The sequence below is a fragment of the Panthera pardus genome, unplaced genomic scaffold (assembly GCF_024362965.1).
Source record: "Panthera pardus isolate Hobbes unplaced genomic scaffold, ASM2436296v1 HiC_scaffold_15, whole genome shotgun sequence".
NCBI lineage: Eukaryota > Metazoa > Chordata > Mammalia > Carnivora > Felidae > Panthera > Panthera pardus.
In genome coordinates this window covers 25,822,527-25,842,070 of record NW_026526710.1, presented here as the reverse complement: position 1 = coordinate 25,842,070, position 19,544 = coordinate 25,822,527, and the positions used below count along the sequence as shown (strand labels likewise).

The 19,544-nt window shown below is 37.9% G+C and overlaps 2 protein-coding genes across 5 annotated transcripts in view; one reads left to right on the top strand and one right to left on the bottom strand.

Moving 5' to 3' along the window:
• FAM210A (family with sequence similarity 210 member A) overlaps positions 1-5,860 on the bottom strand; it is a 28,987-nt gene extending 23,127 nt beyond the window's left edge. The window contains exons 1-3 of one of the 4 annotated variants that reach the window (XM_053902342.1): positions 5,612-5,860; positions 3,392-3,551; positions 1,629-1,704 (exon numbers count right to left, since the gene is read on the bottom strand). The gene's annotated coding sequence lies outside the window, so the exon portion shown is untranslated. The remainder of the gene's footprint in view (positions 1-1,628; positions 1,705-3,391; positions 3,552-5,611) is intronic. The other 3 variants (XM_019433877.2, XM_053902341.1, XM_019433874.2) reach the window with 3 other exon arrangements.
• Positions 5,861-5,934: 74 nt separating this feature from the next.
• RNMT (RNA guanine-7 methyltransferase) overlaps positions 5,935-19,544 on the top strand; it is a 35,545-nt gene continuing 21,935 nt past the window's right edge. The window contains exons 1-7 of the mRNA XM_019433873.2: positions 5,935-6,025; positions 8,597-9,051; positions 10,685-10,820; positions 13,827-13,952; positions 16,458-16,573; positions 18,271-18,452; positions 19,007-19,171. Of these exons, the coding sequence (XP_019289418.1) occupies positions 8,635-9,051; positions 10,685-10,820; positions 13,827-13,952; positions 16,458-16,573; positions 18,271-18,452; positions 19,007-19,171 (1,142 nt within the window). The 5' untranslated portion in view covers positions 5,935-6,025; positions 8,597-8,634. The remainder of the gene's footprint in view (positions 6,026-8,596; positions 9,052-10,684; positions 10,821-13,826; positions 13,953-16,457; positions 16,574-18,270; positions 18,453-19,006; positions 19,172-19,544) is intronic.

Sequence of the window (19,544 nt, the reverse complement as noted above, 5' to 3'; positions counted from 1 at the left end):
GAGGGGCAAAGGGGGAGAGAGAGAGAGAGAGAGAGAGAGAGAGAGAGAGAGAGAGAGAATATCCCAAGCAGGATCCACACTGTCAGTGCAGAGCCAGGTGCTTAAATTCACAAACTGTGAGATGATGACCTGAGTCAGATGCTTAACCAACTGGGCCACCCAGGCGCGCCAGTACAAGACTCTCTTCAAATGGTATCCACTTAATGAAGTCTAACCATCCTATTTAAAATTGCAACACCACTTCCAATCTTCCCCTCCTCCCCAACGTCCCAATCTTCCTTATCTTGCTCTGTTTCTTTTCTCACAGCACTTACCTTCTAACATCCTATATAATTTACTTATTTATTGTATTTACTACCTAATGGTCCCACAATAAAGACAAAACTATCCCACCTTCCCTTTAAAAACAAGCCAAAGTTATTAGGAATGAATTTTCTCAACTTCAGCCTTGCCCCTTTTAAAGTTAACTACATCAACACCCAACTCAGAATCCATTAACTTCCTCAGAAAAGGAACTATCTCAGCTCTCCACCATGTTCCAAATCTAACCTCTTCCTGTCTTTTCCAGGACTCCACTCAACCACATTTTCTTTATATTTTTTTACTGCTATTCTCCTTCCTATGTACTTCAACCGCCCTCTCCTCTGGCTTCTTTCCTTCAACATATAGATATGCCATTAAGAAAATAGGTCTCTCAGGGCACCTGGGTGGCTCAGTCAGTTGAGCATCCGACTTCGGCTCAGGTCATGATCTCACGGTGAGTTCGAGCCCCACGTCCGGCTCGTGCTGACAGCTCGGAGCCTGGAGCCTGGAGCCTGCTTTGGATTCTGGTCTCCCTCTCTCTCTGCCCCCCCCCCCCCCCCCCCCCCCGTTCGCACATGCGTTCTCGCTCTCTCTCAAAAATAAACATTAAAAAAAAATTTAAAAGAAAGAAAATAGGTCTCTCTGTAATATCTGCCCAATTTCCAATTATCCTCACTGTATTTAAGGATCCCTAGTTCATTGGCAGCAGTTTCTGCTAGAACTCTTGACCCACAGAGAAGAGCAATCCCATAGTTCTTCATGGATGCTGGGGTTCTCCTCACCAATTTATTTCTCACTTTCATGGTGAAAGGTATCTCCTCTAGACCCTCCCAGAGCGGGTGAGTTGTTCTTACATGATTAAGACACCTTACCATTCCAATCTCCCTAGGTCTCTGGATCCATTTCTCTGTAACATAGCAAGGCAGGTCTGGTATTTTAACTTCATTGGGGGGGGGGGGGGGGTCACCTTTTGTCCATGCTTCAGCCAACCAACCAAACCCCTAAGGCTACAACAGTGAATCCAGAATCTTTGCTTAGTGGTCCCTATTATCAATAAATTTGGCCTTGTCCAACTTTATGTTCCTTCCACCATTATCCCCCACCTTTAATATCCATTCCCACAAAAAATCCCCCAGATTTCTACATGTATAAGTCAAAATAAATCATGTGGTTTTTAGAGTGCAGTACACCTCGTTCTGGAACACACTTTGTAGCTTCCCCTTGAGGGCCTGCGGGGACTTGGGAGTCTACTTATAGGTCTAGAAACAAAGAAGGGTGGTAGGGGTAGTTCCTGAGGAGAATCAGTTGTCTTGCAAGGCAATTACCTCAGGGAAGGTACCATTACAGGGACTTCCCACAAAGCAAGGTTAAATTCTTCAAAGAGGAGTGGAAGGACTGCTTCTACGGGCAAAGACAATGGATTAAAATTTAGGCGTTCAGTACCCCATTCCAAATTTAAGGATTACATTCCTTCTCAATCAATGCCCTCATTTTAATAGCAGATACTCTGCTATACATTGTAATTCAGCCACTTTGCAGGATGAGACTTTGGGTTTGGTTTTCAGCAATCTCAGCTCTGCAATTACAGGAGATAAGTTTCTTTAAGGCAGATATAAAAAAATTTCAGGTTATTTATGTAGAGTTTGAGCTGGGAATCTGAAGACCTGAGTTCATCCTTTTCTTTTCCCTTTCCCCAGCACAGTTAGTAGCCAGCAGTCAGCAACCAGTCTCATTATACTTGTTAATTTGACAAAAATGTTTTAAGTCATCAAATATGTGATCATCCCATCCTTATCTTGTATAAATACTTGCAAAGGATGGTGATGTTCTGGGTTTTGCATATTTCTGTTGTCACATCACACTATGGGCTATCAGTGCCCTTTTCACTTATTAGTGCCTTTAAATCTAATTAGATTAGAAAGGTAATTCCAGGGACATCATAACCAATTCAGAAAACTCATCTTCAAGAATCTGCTTCTCTAGAACCACTCTCAGCACCAAAATTTGAATCAGGCAAGTTTCTCCAGAGATACAGAACCAAGAGAAAAAATTTATACATACATCTCTAGCTATCTATCTTTAGATTTATCTGTATTTAGATAGACATTTCTATTAGAAATCTATTATTATTTATCTAAATACATAAATATTTAAGATTGGCTCACAAAATTGTGGGGGCTAGCAACTCTAAAATGTGTTGGGTAGATGGGCAGGTTGGAAATTGGCAGAAATCAATGCTGTAGTCTTGAGGAAGAATTTTTTCTTCTTGAGACACTTCAGTTTAAAATTCAGGTCTTCGGGGCGCCTCGGTGGCTCAGTCAGTTAAGTGTCCGACTTCAGCTCAGGTCATGATCTCATGGTTTGTGGGTTCAGGCACCGCGTCAGGCTCTGTGCTGATAGCTTAGAGCCTGCAGCCTGCTTCAGATTCTGTGTCTCCCTCTCTCTCTGCCCCTCCCCCACTCATTTTCCCTCTCTCTCTCGCTCTCTTTCTTCTCTCAAAAATAAATAAACGTTAAAAAAAAAAAGTCAGGTCTTCAATTGATTGGATGAGGCCCATCCACATTATTGAGGGTAATCTCCTTTAAAGTAAATTGATTGCAGATGTTAACCAGATCTTTAAAATGCCATCATAATAACACACAGATTAGTGCTTGATTAAATAACTAGGTGGTATAGCCTAGTTAAGTTGACATATAAAATTAACATCACACATAATAAACTTACATTTTTCAACCAAATCTTACTTTCAACTATACCAAAAATCTTTTGAACAAGAATATCTTATGTGCTCCAAAAATGCAGTAAAATTTCAGCAGGAACACTTTGGCAAGTGTACTGGAGGAACAGTCCTTCCTCCAAGACTGGAGAAACAAAACTTCCATAAACAATTCTCTCCCACCTCAAAGAATACCATCATCTTTAGGAAGCTATAAGATTGTATCAACATTTACAATTTTTTTATGTTTCAAAAATGTGATCTTCAACTACACAACAGAAATCACACTTTAAAATTATACTTCTGAGAGCTATCATTTTGGAAACTAATGACTTAAAAAGAGGGATGGTATCTACTGAATCTGTTGCTTACCTTTACTTTGACCAAAAAACTTGCAAGTTACTAGTCCATTTCCTTTCACTGACAAAAGTATAATCCAAACCAGGAAGCAGGCTGGATGACTAATGAGCCAAATAATCAAAACAGTGCATAAAGAAATCTTATAAATGAATTGAAATAAATCTTGTATGTCCTTTAAAAAAAAAAGGATTTTTACAAAACTTTTCTTGGTAATTCACTCATTCAATCATCACCCAAGTATGCCAGGCACTGTTCAAGGCACTTAGGTTAAATCACTGAACAAAATGATGATCCTTGCCTTGTTGGGAGCTCACATTTTAGCAAGTAATGTCTTTATCGAGTTATTTTCTCTCTGAATATAATAACCCAAGCACTGGGAAGAATCAAGAAATTTTCTGAAAATCCATTATGTGCCAGCCAACTTCTAGTTCTGAGCCTGGCCTTCTAGCAGGCAGGGTTTCATTGTTAGCACAGCTTCTGGTCTCTGGAACCAGCTTGCCTGGGTCCAAATCCTAGTTTATTACTTCCTAGCTTCATGACCTTGGCCAAGTTACTTAACCCTCATCTATAAAAAAAATAAATAAATAAATAAATCACAGCAACTACCCCACTGGATTATGTAAGAATTAAATGAGTTCAAATATGTAATGCACTTACTCTGGCACACAGAAAATACCAAAATATTTGCTATTATTAATTCAAATTTCAGAAAATCAGACATTACTCAGGCAATAATGGGGGAAAATAACAACAATAGTAACTTTTAAAACATTTTTGTCTGGGCCATTCACTCCTTCCACTACAACTACATTCAAGCGTTCTTCCTCTATTCTCAATTTACTGACTTTCAGTTAAGTTTTATAAAATTTACAAAATGTGATCTCTATATATCTCATGCATGACATCAATTCATGGTGGAGTTTGCATGCACACATATTTAAGAGGTTTTTAATCTAATGAAAAAATTTCTTAAAAAGTCAAAATTAGATTCATTTTCCCTAAAATTACAACAGCAATTATCTCAAGAAATTTTAGCATCAGAACCAGTAAATATGGCCATATGATAGCCTAGTTTTAATGCATGGATATGTACATAGTACATTCAATCCCTAGGACCTATACCTTTGCAGTTCTCAACATTCAGGAACTGAAGTTAATTCTCAAAACAGCTCACTCCATACAATTAAAAACACAAGCACAGTCATCTGAAATTGAAGGTTCATTCTCATTTGTTAAAAATAGGCCTCATTCTTGGTCCAAAGTTTATAGAGGGTCAACAACCTCAAAAAAGGTTAATGCCCACAATTTAGAAGTGACTGGATTGGAAAGTACATGCTGCAAATGTTGCCACCCCCACTGCAAAGTCTCAATGTAACTACCTACTGACAAGGCAGGCCACTAAAATACGTTTTCAAAGTTGCTTTTAAAGGGATCAATTTTGGTAAAGAATTCAAGATGAACTGTAAATCTAATCACGTTTTTATACCCCTAAGATGGGGGTGCTGAGGCACAACAACGTTAAAATATGCACGCCATCAGTAACTTTAGTTCACAGATACAGTTTTGACCCTAAGTCCCTGGTTGAAAGACCTGAACTATGGAAATCCCAAGTTTCAGTACAGTGGGTGCCATGGGCTCTCCAGTGGAAGCGTGAGGGGATGGCCAAAGTGAGTTTTCCCCCCCAACTATCCCATACCAAAGTCCAACCAACACAGAATAATACCACAATGTTTCTCAAGAATAGGGATGGGCTGCCCCCACTCCAGAATCTGACAGATGAGAATGGCCTCCTCAGCGGGAGGTATGGCAGGTCTTCCCAAATACAGCGGTAGGGAACGACCTACTAGTCCCTAAGACGTTGCTCATTTTTAAAGTAACTCCAAGAGCGGCGGCTCCCAGGCCCCTCCCTCAGCCGTCTTCTGACGAAGGGAAGAACAGAGGGCAAAGGGTTAACAAAGCACAAAGCTGAAAAACTATCCCCAAACCGGATTTGCCGAGCCAGGGGCCTTACAGAGAAGGGCGGGGGTGATCTCTTTCGGCCGCCAGGGCTTGTGGGCCGGATAGTGTGCAGGACCCCGGCCCTGCAGGCGGTTTCCCGGCACGGCCCGAGGAGCGGTGGTCGCCGGGCTGGTGTTGGGGTCACGCCCCAGGTATTTTCCCTAACATGCACCGAATTGAAGGTGCCCTCTCGACCCCTCCCTCAGTTCCTTTCAGGTCTTGGGCCCGGGCTACCTCTTAGGACGTTGAGGCCACCGCGTTTCCCGCCGCACAGGCCGAAAGACAGCTCCTCTGACGCCACGGCGGTGTCACTCAGGAGAGTGACCTGACCAAACGTGGGTCAAGATGCCGGAACCCACCCGGGTCAGGCAGACTCTCGCCGCTCCCGCCCCGCCGCGCCCCCCCGGGGCCCGCCAGCCGCGCCCACTAGCAACGTGCTCGCCACTGCCCGAGCCGCTCCGCGCGTCCCACAGCTGACCCCCGCGCGCTGCACGACGGGACTCGTAGTTCCGGCGCAAAGGTCGTACGACGCTCCACTCTCCGCGGAAAGCGACGTCACGTGATCCGTCCACTCCCCGGAAATGGCGTAACAACAACGCGTGGCGCCGACGGTCGCTTCCGCAAACAGAATCGTGGATGGATGTGTAGGTGAGTGTGGCGGCTGGGACGTTGGCTCTTCTTTGAGTTTAGGCCCTCTGCTGCCTTCGCTATTGAAGGAGGACTCCAACTCTTGACACGCGCTCGCTTCGCGTTAGCCCTGTTCCTTCAGTACCAGTAGCGAGGGATTTATTGTGCACTCAGCCAGGAGCTAAGTGGGCAGTACTTGTAGGAGTTGGCGGGCTCTGTTGTTTCTCCAGACCGAGCGAGCCGGGATCTGGAGAAGCCAGAATTGGAGCCTCAGGCCGCACCGCAGTGGTGCCGAGAAGGCGGGTTGGGGAGGGGTTGTCAGATCCTAAGAAGCGTCTGTAATGAGCGGCGGTTTGGAAATATGGACCCGAGGTTTAGTAAGAGCTAGGCCGCGCCAATGACGGAAGAGGGTGAACTTGTCTGAAGATTTCCCTTCTCGCCTCTGTTGCGTCTTCCTAGGCCCCCGAGTTGACCCCCATCTAGCAGGCGGGTCGGGGCGGAACACTTACCTGCTTGAGGTTAAGCCGGGTGGCCCTGGCGCCCTACTCGGTCGTTCTTTGGAAAACTGAAATGACGAAGACATGGCCTGCCTCAGAGGTGTGACTGGAAAGCCAGGTCGAAATGCCTATTTAGATATTTAATAAACTTCCATCTCTATGTCAGTTTACTCAGTACCTTAAGCTCCTTCCTTGAGGATTCTGAGGGGCAGCTTTCTTTAGTTTGGAGTTTATTCATGATTGCACTTTGATGCTCAGTTTCTACTCTTGCCCACCTCTGCGGTTCTTTGAAATTTTATGTTGTTTATTCTGACCTATTCGATTTTTTTTTTTTTTGACATCCCTTTCGTGGTAATAGAGTTGCCTATAAAATACAATCCACTCTTACTCCTAATACTAATTTTAGGCGCTGATTGCAGCCAGCGATGTTAAATCACATTGGTTTATTGGAATTTAAACCAATTTTTGTTTCCTTAATAGGAAATAAGTGGCAGGGTGGAAAAGATAGGCATTTGATAATTTTGTGGCCAGTATTGCTACATAATGATTTTAAGTGGTTATTCTGAAAATTACATTTCTGGGTGATTTTTTTTTTTCTTTGATTCAGTTCTTCCTAGTTTGGCACGTCTTGGTATTTTGTTACCTACCCCTTGGTTATTGAAAGCTAATATCCCTTGAAACTTTTCCTGGTTTATAGTGACTTGTTTTTACTTATTCCCTTAAGCAACCTCATTTCTTACTCTATTTCTTTACTCAAAAGACCTTTTCCCCCTTCTTCATAATTTTCAGGTTCTGAATTTGCTGAATTTCATGGATTTTTTGACTGTTGCTCTCCCTTATCCATTTGGTTTGAATAATACAGCCTGACATTTTAAAAGTGGTATTTAGGCTGTAAGCTTCTTGAAGACTAACCAAATAGTGCCTTATTGAGATCCTTGTAGTAGGAGTATAGTGAAATTGTCAAATGACTTAATAAATTTCTGTTCCAGGGCGCCTGGGTGGCTCAGTCGTTAAGTGTCTGACTTTGGCTCAGGTCATGATCTCACTGCTCATGGGTTTCAGCCCCGAGTGTGGCTCTGTGCTAACAACTCAGAGCCTGGAGCCTGCTTTAGATTCTGTGTCTCTGTCTCTCTCTGCCCCTCCCCTGCTCACACTCTGTCTCTCTCTCAAAAATAAATAAACATTAAAAAAACCCTCAAAAAAAATATTTCTGTCCTATAGTTCACTTATTTCTGTCCCCCTTCCATTTTACACATAGGTCTGTGAACATTTGAAACGGACTTAATAGTCATTAAGTTGCAGGCTGGGTCATGAAACTTCTTGTCCAAAGCTATTTATACTGTCTTTCCTTTCCAATTCTGACACCGATTATGAAATAAGGATTTCAGAAGTTAACTGTAGGTTCCCAGACTTTTCCTGTTCTTGGTGCCCTTAATATCTCTTGATTATTTTTCTTAGTTAACCATGAAGGATTACTAATGGGATGTATACACCTGTCAGGTACTCTCAAGCTTTGAAGTCAGATTTGACATTGCCAACTTCATTTCCTGATTCACATTGATTTCCTGTGGTACCACCACAACCTCAGCTTCACAAAGTTCTGATGTCATTGAAAGGAATGTAGTGCAGTCTATTCATTTGAAACCTCTATTTGAAGCTGTATTTGTGATATCTTCCAGATGTCAGATATCATGGTTTCCCTTAAAATTTTAAAATACCCTGCTGTACCTGTACAAGTTTGCTATAGTGTCCAGCTCACAATTTGGGAACCAAGGCTATAAAGTAAAGATCAGAGTAGAAATGAAACTAGTGCTTGTATAATACCCCCACTTCATCTGTCAGTTTCAATGGCAGTAATGACTTTTATGGATAAGATTGTATAAAGTGTTTGGGGATTATAGTTAGTACTTGCATATTAGCATATTCAGAGATTCATTTGTAATATATACTAGTTAATATTTTCAATATTCTCTCTATAATGAGATTTTTTAACTCGTAGTTGATAACTGAGATTAAATGGCTAGCTTCTGGTTAAAATTGTTTTAAAGTTTCAGCCTTGATGTTTACAAGTAATATCAAACTTTTGCCATTCCAGTGTTAGTTCATGAAGTTTTACCATCTAAGTAATCAAAAATGGAAAATTCTGTAAAAGCAGAGTGTGAAAAGATCTCTCTTGAAGAGGCAAAAGCATCAACAGATTCGGAAACAGAGTCTTCATTCAGTATTAATGAAAACACAACCACTCCTGGGACTGGGCCCTCTGAAAAGTCTCCTATCTGTGGACACGTAGACACACCAAAAAAGAGAAAAATGGAATTTGAAGATGATATTGTAAAGGAAAGTTCTAGTTGTGGGGAAGACACTCCAACCAAGAAAAGAAAACTTGATGCTGAAATTGTTCCAGAGGAAAAAGGTTCTGGTGATGATGAAGGCATTTCAAGGAAAAGAAGAATGGAAACTGATGATTTTCCAAAAGATGAACCTTCTACTGGAGATGGCACACAGAAAAAGAGAAAAATAGAACTTGAGGATGTTCCTGAAAAGCAAAAAGTATGTTGAATGTGTTTTCTTTTACTCATAATGGAATATGTCACATTGGAATGTGGAGCAGCTGTGAGAGAATACTGTTTTTTACATAATCTTAAACCTTAAGAATATAAGTTTGTAATTATTTTTTATCTATTTGTAATAGATAATGTCTTAAAAGATAGAGTAGGTTTTTAACTCTGTAATTTAGTTGCTTTTATTTAGATGAAACTTCTAATTGAGATAATTTTTGTTATTTAAGAACTCTTATTTGACTAGAAACTTGAAAACCAGTTTTTATAGTTTGCTTTTTCTCGGTGTTTTAAAAAACCAGTTGATACATTTTTTTTCCTTTTTTGTTAGGTATTCATCACTTTCTTGTGTCCTAAATAGTAGAGATTATGACTTAAGATGATAAATTTCAGTATTACACCCAGCTTTACATTCCTTTCTTTAAAAACATTTCTTTTTAATGTTTTTATTTATTTTTGAGATAGAGAGAGACAGAGCATGAGCAGGGGAGGGGGCAGAGAGAGAGGGAGACACAGAATCCGAGCAGGCTCCAGGCTCTGAGCTGTCAGCACAGAGCCCAACGTGGGGCTTGAACCCACGGATTGTGAGATCATGACCTGAGCTGAAGTCGGACGCTCAACCGACTGAGCCACCCAGGCACCCCTACATTCCTTTCTTAATGTGATTCTTTAAATGATATTGTTTCTAACTTCTCATTGGTGTAGTACATGCAATTTTAATGCTGATATTTAGCATGGATATTCTAGAACAAGGAACAGCAAGTTATTTTCATCTGGGAATACCATATTATGAAGGAATCTGAGGCAGAATCTAGATTTGAATAGAAAGAGTACTTCAGTGAATGAGTAAAAATTCTGCCATCAGTCTTGAAAAGTAAGGTGTCAGATAGGCCAGGCATTTGTCGTTGGTGGAGTGTGAATTCTTGTTAACAGAGGGGAGCTTGTATTATAACCACAGTTTTCAAACTTTATTAGCAGCAGAACCTTTTTTTCAAGTGGAAATCTTAAACCTGATATGTAAGATAGGTAAAAGATGAAGCACTTAGGTTGAACGGGGAGATGTGGGAATTTGAAGCCCTTTACCTACCATAGCATTTTTACAAAATGCTTAGTATCAGGTAAGGAGCACAAACTGAAACTTTGGAGTTAGATGAAGAGAAAAAAAAAAAAAAAAGCCACAAAAACAGAACCATTGACATGAATACAGCTTATTGAGTTCTAATTCCTTTATTATTTAATGCTTATGTGAGTTTTAGGATAATATAACTTACTCCTATTTTATTCTCTTATAGGAACCCCATCCACTGATGGACATTTATTGAATTGAAAAAATCAGAACTCTGGAAGAGTACTGGTTTTATTAAGACATTGACATTGACACCAAAATTATACAGATGAAAGATCAAGATGAAAATTTTAAACCAAGAGATGTTTTTAAATACAGGAAACGGGGGAGAACAAATCTTACATATGATTATAATTAGTAGGATTATGTGGTCAATGTCACTGCTTTTTGAAGTTTACCAATTTTATTAGTATTTTATCCTTATGTAGGTCAGATGCTCTTTTAAGGCTTATTTTGCTATGTTCTGATCCTTAATTTTATTCCATTCTCTTATTTTCAGAACTTAGAAGAGGGACACAGTTCAGCAGTGGCTGCCCACTACAATGAACTTCAGGAAGTTGGTTTGGAGAAGCGTAGCCAAAGTCGTATTTTTTACCTCAGAAACTTTAATAATTGGATGAAAAGCGTCCTCATTGGTATATATGATTGATTTTTTATTTATAGTTTGGAATTTTTTATTTTAGCTTATGTCTCTTTTTTTTTTTTTTTTTTTTTTTCTTTCCAAATGGTTATACATTAAACTACTTGGTCTTTCATTCCTATTCATTTAATTATCCAACCTTGACTTGGTAAAATTGGAGCAAAAATGAAAACTAGGCCTTTAAGATACATTTTTTTCATATTTACTTTTGGAGTAAATAAGATATTGCTGAGTGTTTAATTGATATTAAGTTCATAAGTTAACCAGGCTTTCAAAAGGCAGTATGCTCCTTTTATACTAAGAATTAAGGTTACCTAGTGCTATTAAGTAATTATTCTATGTTACTCTAATAGTTTTGGACCAATGACTCATTGTTGGATTAAGCATTTAGCTTCTATTAAGTCAAGAAAATGGGCATTGTCATGATTTTTCATCTCTAGGCCTTTAATGAGTTGGTAAAGACGGTGGTATCACCACATATGTGGTAATTTTTTATTGAACTTGTACAGTGTTTGGAGAAAAGTAAAGTTTACTTTGAGGCTTGATAAAGACATCCAACTTTTTGGAGCCAGCCAGCATTTTATTTATGGAAACTCATCTTTAAAATTAAAATGTGGGGTGCTTGGGTGGCTCAGTCGGTTAAGTGTCCGACTCTTGATTTTGGCTGAGGTCGTAATCTCGAAGTTCATGGGATCCAGCTCTACACCTGCTTGGGATTCTCTCTCTCTGTCTTTCTGCCCCTCCCCTGCTCACGTGCATGCTCTCTCAAAATAAAAAAAAACATTAAAAAAAATTAAAATGCAAATCAGTGGAGAAATATGATTCAGAACATATTTATTACTCTATATATTTAACATATTAAGTAGATTCTTAGGTGAGTTTAGAGAATTTTTAAAAGCCAGTGTGTTTTGAAGTTTTTCACAGTAAGATTTTGGTTTTTTTTTTTTTAATTTATTTAAAAGCCAGCCTCAGGAAAAGTGAGAATGCTTTTGTGATGACACTGGAAAGAATGAAGTGCTAATTATGGAGACTTTTTAGTAGTTTTGATGATAATTTACTAATTTTTATTTTACTTATTTTAAAGATTTTATTGTTTTAGTAATCTCTAAATCCAATGTGGGGCTTGAACTCACACCCTTAGGTCAAAAGTCACATGCTTTACTGACCGAGTCAGCAAGGCTTCCTAGTAATTTACTGATTTTTAAAGATACCTTATTCATTCTGAATAGTTATTAGGAGTGGGAACTAGGCTCATTATTTCGAACACATATTAATATTTTCTATCTCACTTTTGTTTTTCATACTCATTTTATTACAGAAATATGACTTATTTGTCTCTGCTAGTTTTCAGCTAGGGTAATTAAATGTTGCCTCCCAATTCCTACCCGCCCCACCCCCCTTTTTAAGGTTAGTATTATGGCATTTTTAGTCTATACTTTTAAGGTAATCTTTGAACCCTAATTCTCATTTCTTTTCAGTTTTTCTTTTCCATTCCTCATCATCATCAGTAACATAGATAACTTCTTCGGTATTTTTTCTGATGTGTCATTTGTTCTTGTATTTATTCATTGAATAAATATTTTTAAGTTCATCTGTATTTTTTACATCGTTGTATTATTTTTATAATCAGGGAAACAGGTCATTTTCAAAAAGTCATAAGTCAGATTTAACAAATTTTTTCTCCCTGCATATTCATGCTATTCTTTCTTCCTTCAGCAACTCTCTCATTGGGTGCTTTGCTGTCTGCACCTGTCTTTCTGATTCTTTTGCCACAGTGTGGTCTGTGCCAAGTTCTGTCTTTGGCTTTTTCCTTTCTCTTTTTAAACATCCATTCTTTGTCATTCATTTATTATGCTATTTAAGTTTTCTAGGGGAAAATTAAATATAGAACACTGTGCTTCTGTCAAAGTTACTTTAACATCCTATGGACAGTGAAAGGCAGAAATATTTACACAGAGTATTTTAGCAGTCACAGTAGTACACACATGAAATAGGAACTGTTAAACTCAGAATAATAAGGACAAGAAGAGTAGATCTAGGATTCAGCATTGTATCAGGTTTTTGAATTGCTGAATACTTCAGTTTTTTAAGAATATTAATAGGCCTTTAACTGATATTTGAACCATTTGGCTATTGATACATTGGACCATACTGATACTATTTGTTGGTTATTAATGTGATTTGGTAGATTGGGATGAAAGATTTTTTAGAGTGGTTTAAGAATTCTGATGATACTGGGGCACTGGGGTGGCTCAGTTGGTTAAGTGTCCGACTTCAGCTCAGGTCATCACCTCACAGTTCGTGAGTTCGAGCCCTGTGTTGGGCTCTGTGCTGACAGCTTGAAGCCTGGAGCCTGCTTCAGATTCTGTGTCTCCCTCTGTCTCTCCTCCGCTTGCACCCTGTCTCTCTCTTTCTCTCTCAAAAGTAAATTAAAACGTTTAAAAAAAATTAAAAAAAAAGAACTCTGATAGTAAAGTTAAGAGGTATGTATAGTTTTGGGACTTATATTTGTTTCTTATATTTGTTTTGGTGGTAAGCCTGACACCTTTTTTGAAAATCAAGCACTCTATGACCCCATAATTACTTTGATTTACGTAGGCATATTATAAGCTAAACATTTAGCTTTCGGAAAGAGAAAACTATAAAAATTACGAGTAGGTTTTTTCCTTATCATGAGCAAGTGTTGGATTTTCTTGTATTAATTAGAATTTAAAATGTCTGCTATTCAGTGTTGAATCAAATTCTAAGAGTAACCTTCAAAAACCTGTCTTAACTTTCTAAAATACCAGGCACATACTCTTTTATCTTTAATGCTAGAGGATGAACTTAACTAACTCTTAGTCATATTTTGAAATGTTTACCAAAAGTTATAAATTACATAAATGAATGTTTAATAGTTTATAGTAAATGTCAGGCAGAAGTTAGTAGGTTTTTAGGGGTTGCAGTTGATGCTGTAGTAAAAATGGAGGAAAGATCATTTCTTATGACTTATTTCTTTTAGGGGAATTTTTAGAAAAGGTACGACAGAAAAAAAAACGTGATATCACTGTTTTGGACCTGGGATGTGGCAAAGGTGGAGATTTGCTCAAGTGGAAAAAGGGAAGAATTAATAAGCTAGTTTGTACAGGTAAGGTAAATAATGGTGTGGGGAAGAATAATTCGTGATCAGTCAGGTAAATGGAAAATAAGCAGGATCTCATTATCACATGATACTAAAAGATCTTATAAGAAGATATCTGAGGCTGTGTGTGAGATGGGTATTTTTTAAAAATGAATTATGAGACTTTACTGATGGTATTATGCAGTATAGTTAATGAGCCTGGTATAACTTGTCCTCCCTAAAAGGAAGGAAGTAATCAAAGATAGAGTCATGTCTAAAACACAAACATGAAAAGACTTCCACTGGCCAAAGATAGGACAATTTCATCATCAAAAAGAATAGTGATTACAGTAGATTGAAACATCAAATAAAGGGGAAACCCCCCCCCAAACCCTCAGTATTCACCCTTCGAGGTTGCTATAGGAAACTTACTCATCATTCTGAAATCCATAAATTAAGGGGTGGGGGCTGAGTATGTATCTTCCTTACCTTACGTGAACTGTATTTCAAAGTAACCAAATGGTTGACAAAGAAAATTCCTCTTAACTAAAAACTCCTAATGAATAAATGCAGGAGGAATGATGAAAATCACTATTTTCCACCCTCAATGAAATAATAGATCTAAGCAACAATCATAGAAGTTGCTAAATCTATTAGGTGAAAAGTTGATAGGAATTTAATAACTGAATGAATCAAGCTCCTGAACCCACTGGTCAGTCTTAACACTGAAGTAGGACAAGCAGATGTTATGTTCTTCCAGTGCAATGAAGTGTACAGCACCATCTATATAAAGTTACCTATTTTGACACTTCCCAAATTTTTGGTTTTACGAGTGCCATACACCTTTATTTTTAAGATTGAGGATGAGAAAACTTTTGTGTATGTGCCTATATCTATTGATTATAGAAATTAAAACTGAGAATTTAAAGAATATTTTTCATCAATAAAAAATAAAGTTTAGTGACAAGACTAAAAATATTTTAGTCTTTAAAAATATTTTTCCAAATCCCTTTAGAGTATAGAAAAATAGACAACTAGATTTTCATACCTGTTTCTGCATTCAGTGTGTTTTGATGTGTTATTTTATTTGATGAATAGTTGTAGTGAAGGAGTATTTTAACACTTTTCAGATAATTGAGCATATTCATCTTTGATATTATATCAAAACTCAACAGATAGGGGCGCCTGGGTGGCTCAGCCGGTTAAGCGTCCGACTTCAGCTCAGGTCATGATCTCGCAGTCCGTGAGTTCGAGCCCTGCGTCGGGCTCTGTGCTGACAGCTCAGAGCCTGGAGCCTGTTTCAGATTCTGTGTCTCCCTCTCTCTGACCCTCCCCTGTTCATGCTCTGTCTCTCTCTGTCTCAAAAGTAAATAAAAACGTTAAAAAAAAAAAAACTCGAGATAGTAGTTCCTTACAGATAGTTATAATGTGGCATCTGAATCTGTATCAATGAACTTTTTATATTCTGTTACATTTAAATCCATTGGTCTGTCTTGCACTTTGAATGGATCTTTTCCCTGTAAGATTTTGTAATATTTGGAAAATAATGTTCACTGAAGTTATGCAGACCTTCTAAATGTTGACATCAAGAAATCACTTTTTTTTTTAATGTTACCATCAATCAGAAAAGTTTAAGTGTTGGGAAGATGCCCAGCCTGTGGTGGTAGATAGAAGTGTTTCAGATTGTAATTTTTCACTTGAAATCTCAAGTTTTATCATGGGTAACAAATACTGTCCTTTGTTTTCCTTGAAGTGGAGGTTCACTTTGTTCATTTTCAAAAAAGTGTCTGCCAAATCACCAAGTCTAAATAACCGGTTTATCTGTCACTGGTTCTTTCAAGTGAAAACAATTTTCTATGAAAAAAGTGTCCAGTACAGCTCACAACACAGTCACACTGGTCCTGTTCAAACTTTGTTAGGTAGCACAGATACTCTGTTACTTTCCATTTCATCACACAGAATATTGAAAAAGAGCTGAGCTTTATCAAGAGCATTCTTAAATGAAATTAGTTTTTGGGGTTTTTTTGTCCATGCTAGTTTGTAGTGGTGAAGAAGATATTAAGTATTACGTGTACCATTTGGTGCTGCTACCTTGTATTCATGATAAGGTGCCAGCATTTTACTTTTCATTGCTTTTGCACCATCAGTGCAAATCTCAACATGGAAAAAGCAAATAACATTCTATTAAAAAAAAGCAAACTTGATATTTTCTGAGCTGGGCACGTAGTTTACGTTTTATAATTCAAATTGGAGTCTAAATTTTCTACTTTTAACTTGTAATAAGCATTTAAAAATAATGACGGGACGTTTCTGTTGTCAGTATCTATTGAGAAAGCTTTTAATCCTTTTAAAAAGTAATAGGATATTTGCATTTGAACAGAGACTTTCTTTTGTTTTGAAGAAAATAGAACCTCCTTGCTTTTACTAAGGATCAGTTTGGATTAATGTGTAGATTTGTTCCATCTTTGCATTTACATTTTATTTCTGTAGGTCTTTGCCAGTTACTAATGTCTGTCCCTTTCTGCCTTGCAGATATCGCTGATGTTTCTGTCAAACAGTGTCAGCAGCGGTATGAGGACATGAAAAATCGTTGTCGTGACAATGAATATATTTTCAACGCAGAATTTATAACTGCTGATTGTTCAAAGGTACAGAATTTTTTAAATTTGTCTATTTATGTATTTAATTAATTTATTTATTTTTAGAGGTGGGGGTAGTGGCAGAGGTGGAGAGAGAGAAAGAAAGAAAGGGAAAGGAAGGAAAGAAAGAGAGAGAAGGAAAGAAAGAGAGAAAGAAAAAAAGAAAGAAAGAAAGAAAGTCAGTCCCAAGCAGGCTGCATGCTGTCAGCACAAGGCCCAGTGCAGGGCTCCATCCCGCGACCTTGTGATTATGACCTGAGCCAAAATCAAGAGTCAGATGCTCAACTAGGTACCCTTGTCAATTTATGTTTTATATTTTTCCTTTGGATAAATGATGTGTTTTAAAAATCAGTTCATTCTTTTAAAATGTGCTTTGAAACATTAAAAATCTCAAGACATGCATTTTCAGTTTCAACTGGAAATTCTATTAATGATAAATTTTCTTAAATGACCCACTGAGTATTTCTGGGAACTTTTTGCTTTTAATAATTTGAACTCTTGAAATCACTTATTGCTTTTCCATTCAGGCAAGATTTATTTTCCGGTATTTTGAAAAAGAACTGAACTTATGTTTTGTTTACAGTATAATTTATTAGGGTAGTTTCCCAGCATATCAGAGTTTGGTGCTTTCCACCTTCCACCTGTTTCTGAATTTCTTAACAACTATGAAGTTTAAGAACTACAGTGGCACTTGAATAGTGAAAGTCTCACCTTGACCTTTAATGCTTTGTCTGACTCATTTGCTCATTAAACTATTATAGCTATCTTTAATCCTATACATTTTGTTTGCAGTTGTGAAAGTGAAATGGAAAAGTGGTAGTATACTGCTAGAATGTCAGAAACCTTTAAAAACACTTCTGCATGTTTATAAAGTATCCCAAAGGCCAGCTTTATGTTTTTTAAACATACTGTTAAAGTTACTGTTCAACATCATTTTACTTTAGCTTTTAAGTAAACCAGATAAAAGCATCAACTCTTAAATGTCATACTTGGTTGATAAGTTTTTAAACATGATTTCAGAATCCCTAGTTTTTAATTACTTTATTGAAGGAAAAGATCATTTTATTGTGGGCCTTATTATACATAATGAGAGAAAAGATAGGTGGTTGGGAGGGGCATGTCTACTTTTGTTTTAAGGACCCTAATTCTGGGATGCCTGGGTGGCTCAGTCGTTAAGCGACCAACTTCACCTCGGGTCATGATCTCATGGTTGGTGAGTTCGAGCCCCCCATTGGGCTCTGGGCTGGCAGCTCAGAGCCTGGAGCCTGTTTCGGATTCTGTGTCTCCCTTCTCTCTCTGCCCCTCCCCTGCTCATGCTCTGTTTCTGTCTCAAAAATAAAAAATAAACATTAAAAAAATTAAAAAAAAAAGGACCCCAATTCTACAAATTATGTTACTAAAAATTTTTTATGTTGCAGTTAGCTTCAAAATCTTGACCCATTGTATTTTATTTTTTAATATATTTTTTTTAATGTTTATTCACTTTTTGAGAGACAGAAACAGAGTGTGAGCAGGGTAGGGGCAGGGAGAGAGAGGGAGACATAGAATCCAAAGCAGGCTCTAGGCTCTGAGCTGTCAGCACAGAGCCCAACACGGGGCTTGAACTCATGAACCGTAAGATCATGACCTGAGACGAAGTCAGATGCTTAGCCAATTGAGCCACCCAGGTGCCCTGTTGACCCGTTTTAATTTTTAATTTGTTTCAGGAACTTCTAATTGACAAATTTCGTGACCCAGAAATGTGCTTTGATATCTGCAGTTGTCAGTTTGTCTGTCACTACTCATTTGAGTCCTATGAGCAGGCTGACATGATGCTCAGAAATGCTTGTGAGAGACTGAACCCTGGAGGCTATTTTATTGGTACCACTCCCAATAGCTTTGAACTGATGTAAGTACTTTTGATACATGGCTTATAAGCTACTCAGAGTTAAGTTTTTTTTTTTCCTTAAGTTTATTTTGAGAGAGGGGGAGAGAGAGAGAGAGAGAGAATGTGTGCACAAACGGGGAGGGGCAGAGAGAGAGAAGGAGAGCCCTACCAGGGGTCAATCTCATGAACTGTGATAAGGGCTGAGCACTTTGGTAATGTATTTGAGTAGATACTCAACATTTAAGGTCAAAAAATAGATATACAGATGGATCTTTAAAACATTTTTATGTATAAATTGGAGACCGATGCTATATCCAGCCAGAGGTTATAGTGCTAGACAAACTCCGGATCAGATACACAAAGACTTACCCAGGAGTCATGAGTGGTGAAACCAATTTCTAGCCTAATTTTATGAGTGTAATTGTTCATTATCTTTTACTTTATTGCTTCTTAAAAGTAGCTGAAATCCAATTAAAAATCCGGTAGTTTTTTCATATGCATAATCTGATCAAAATAAGTCTAAGCTAATAACAACTTTAATCTTTTTATTTTGTTTTGGGGATAACCTTTAACAGAAGACGCCTTGAAGTTTCAGAAACAGAATCATTTGGAAATGAGATATATACTGTGAAATTTCAGAAGAAAGGAGATTATCCTTTATTTGGCTGCAAATATGACTTCAACTTGGAAGGTGTTGTGGATGTCCCTGAATTCTTGGTCTATTTTCCATTGCTAAATGAGTAAGAATGTCATTAATCTGTTATTCTTCTCTTTTTGCCTTAAGAGTGAAAAAAAGGGGGAAAAATCAGTCTTTCCATTCATTCCTTATTTTACATAGAACCCAAAGAAAAAGTATAGCCTTGTAAAGAAAAAGAAAAAAAAAAAATAACGTCATATCCAGTTTTGTGCCATAGGTCTCTAATAGCCTTGCTTATTTAGTTTTCTTTCATCCTTAGAATTACTTTATCCTGTAGGTAAGAAAGGAACCTGTTGCCTTCAACTTGTGGCAGAAAATACCTTACATTGCAAATAGAGAAAGATTTTTTAAAAAAACTATTAGTAACTTTGGTAATATAAAATGATCCTCTTTTGACAAGGATAGGTATTAAAAGT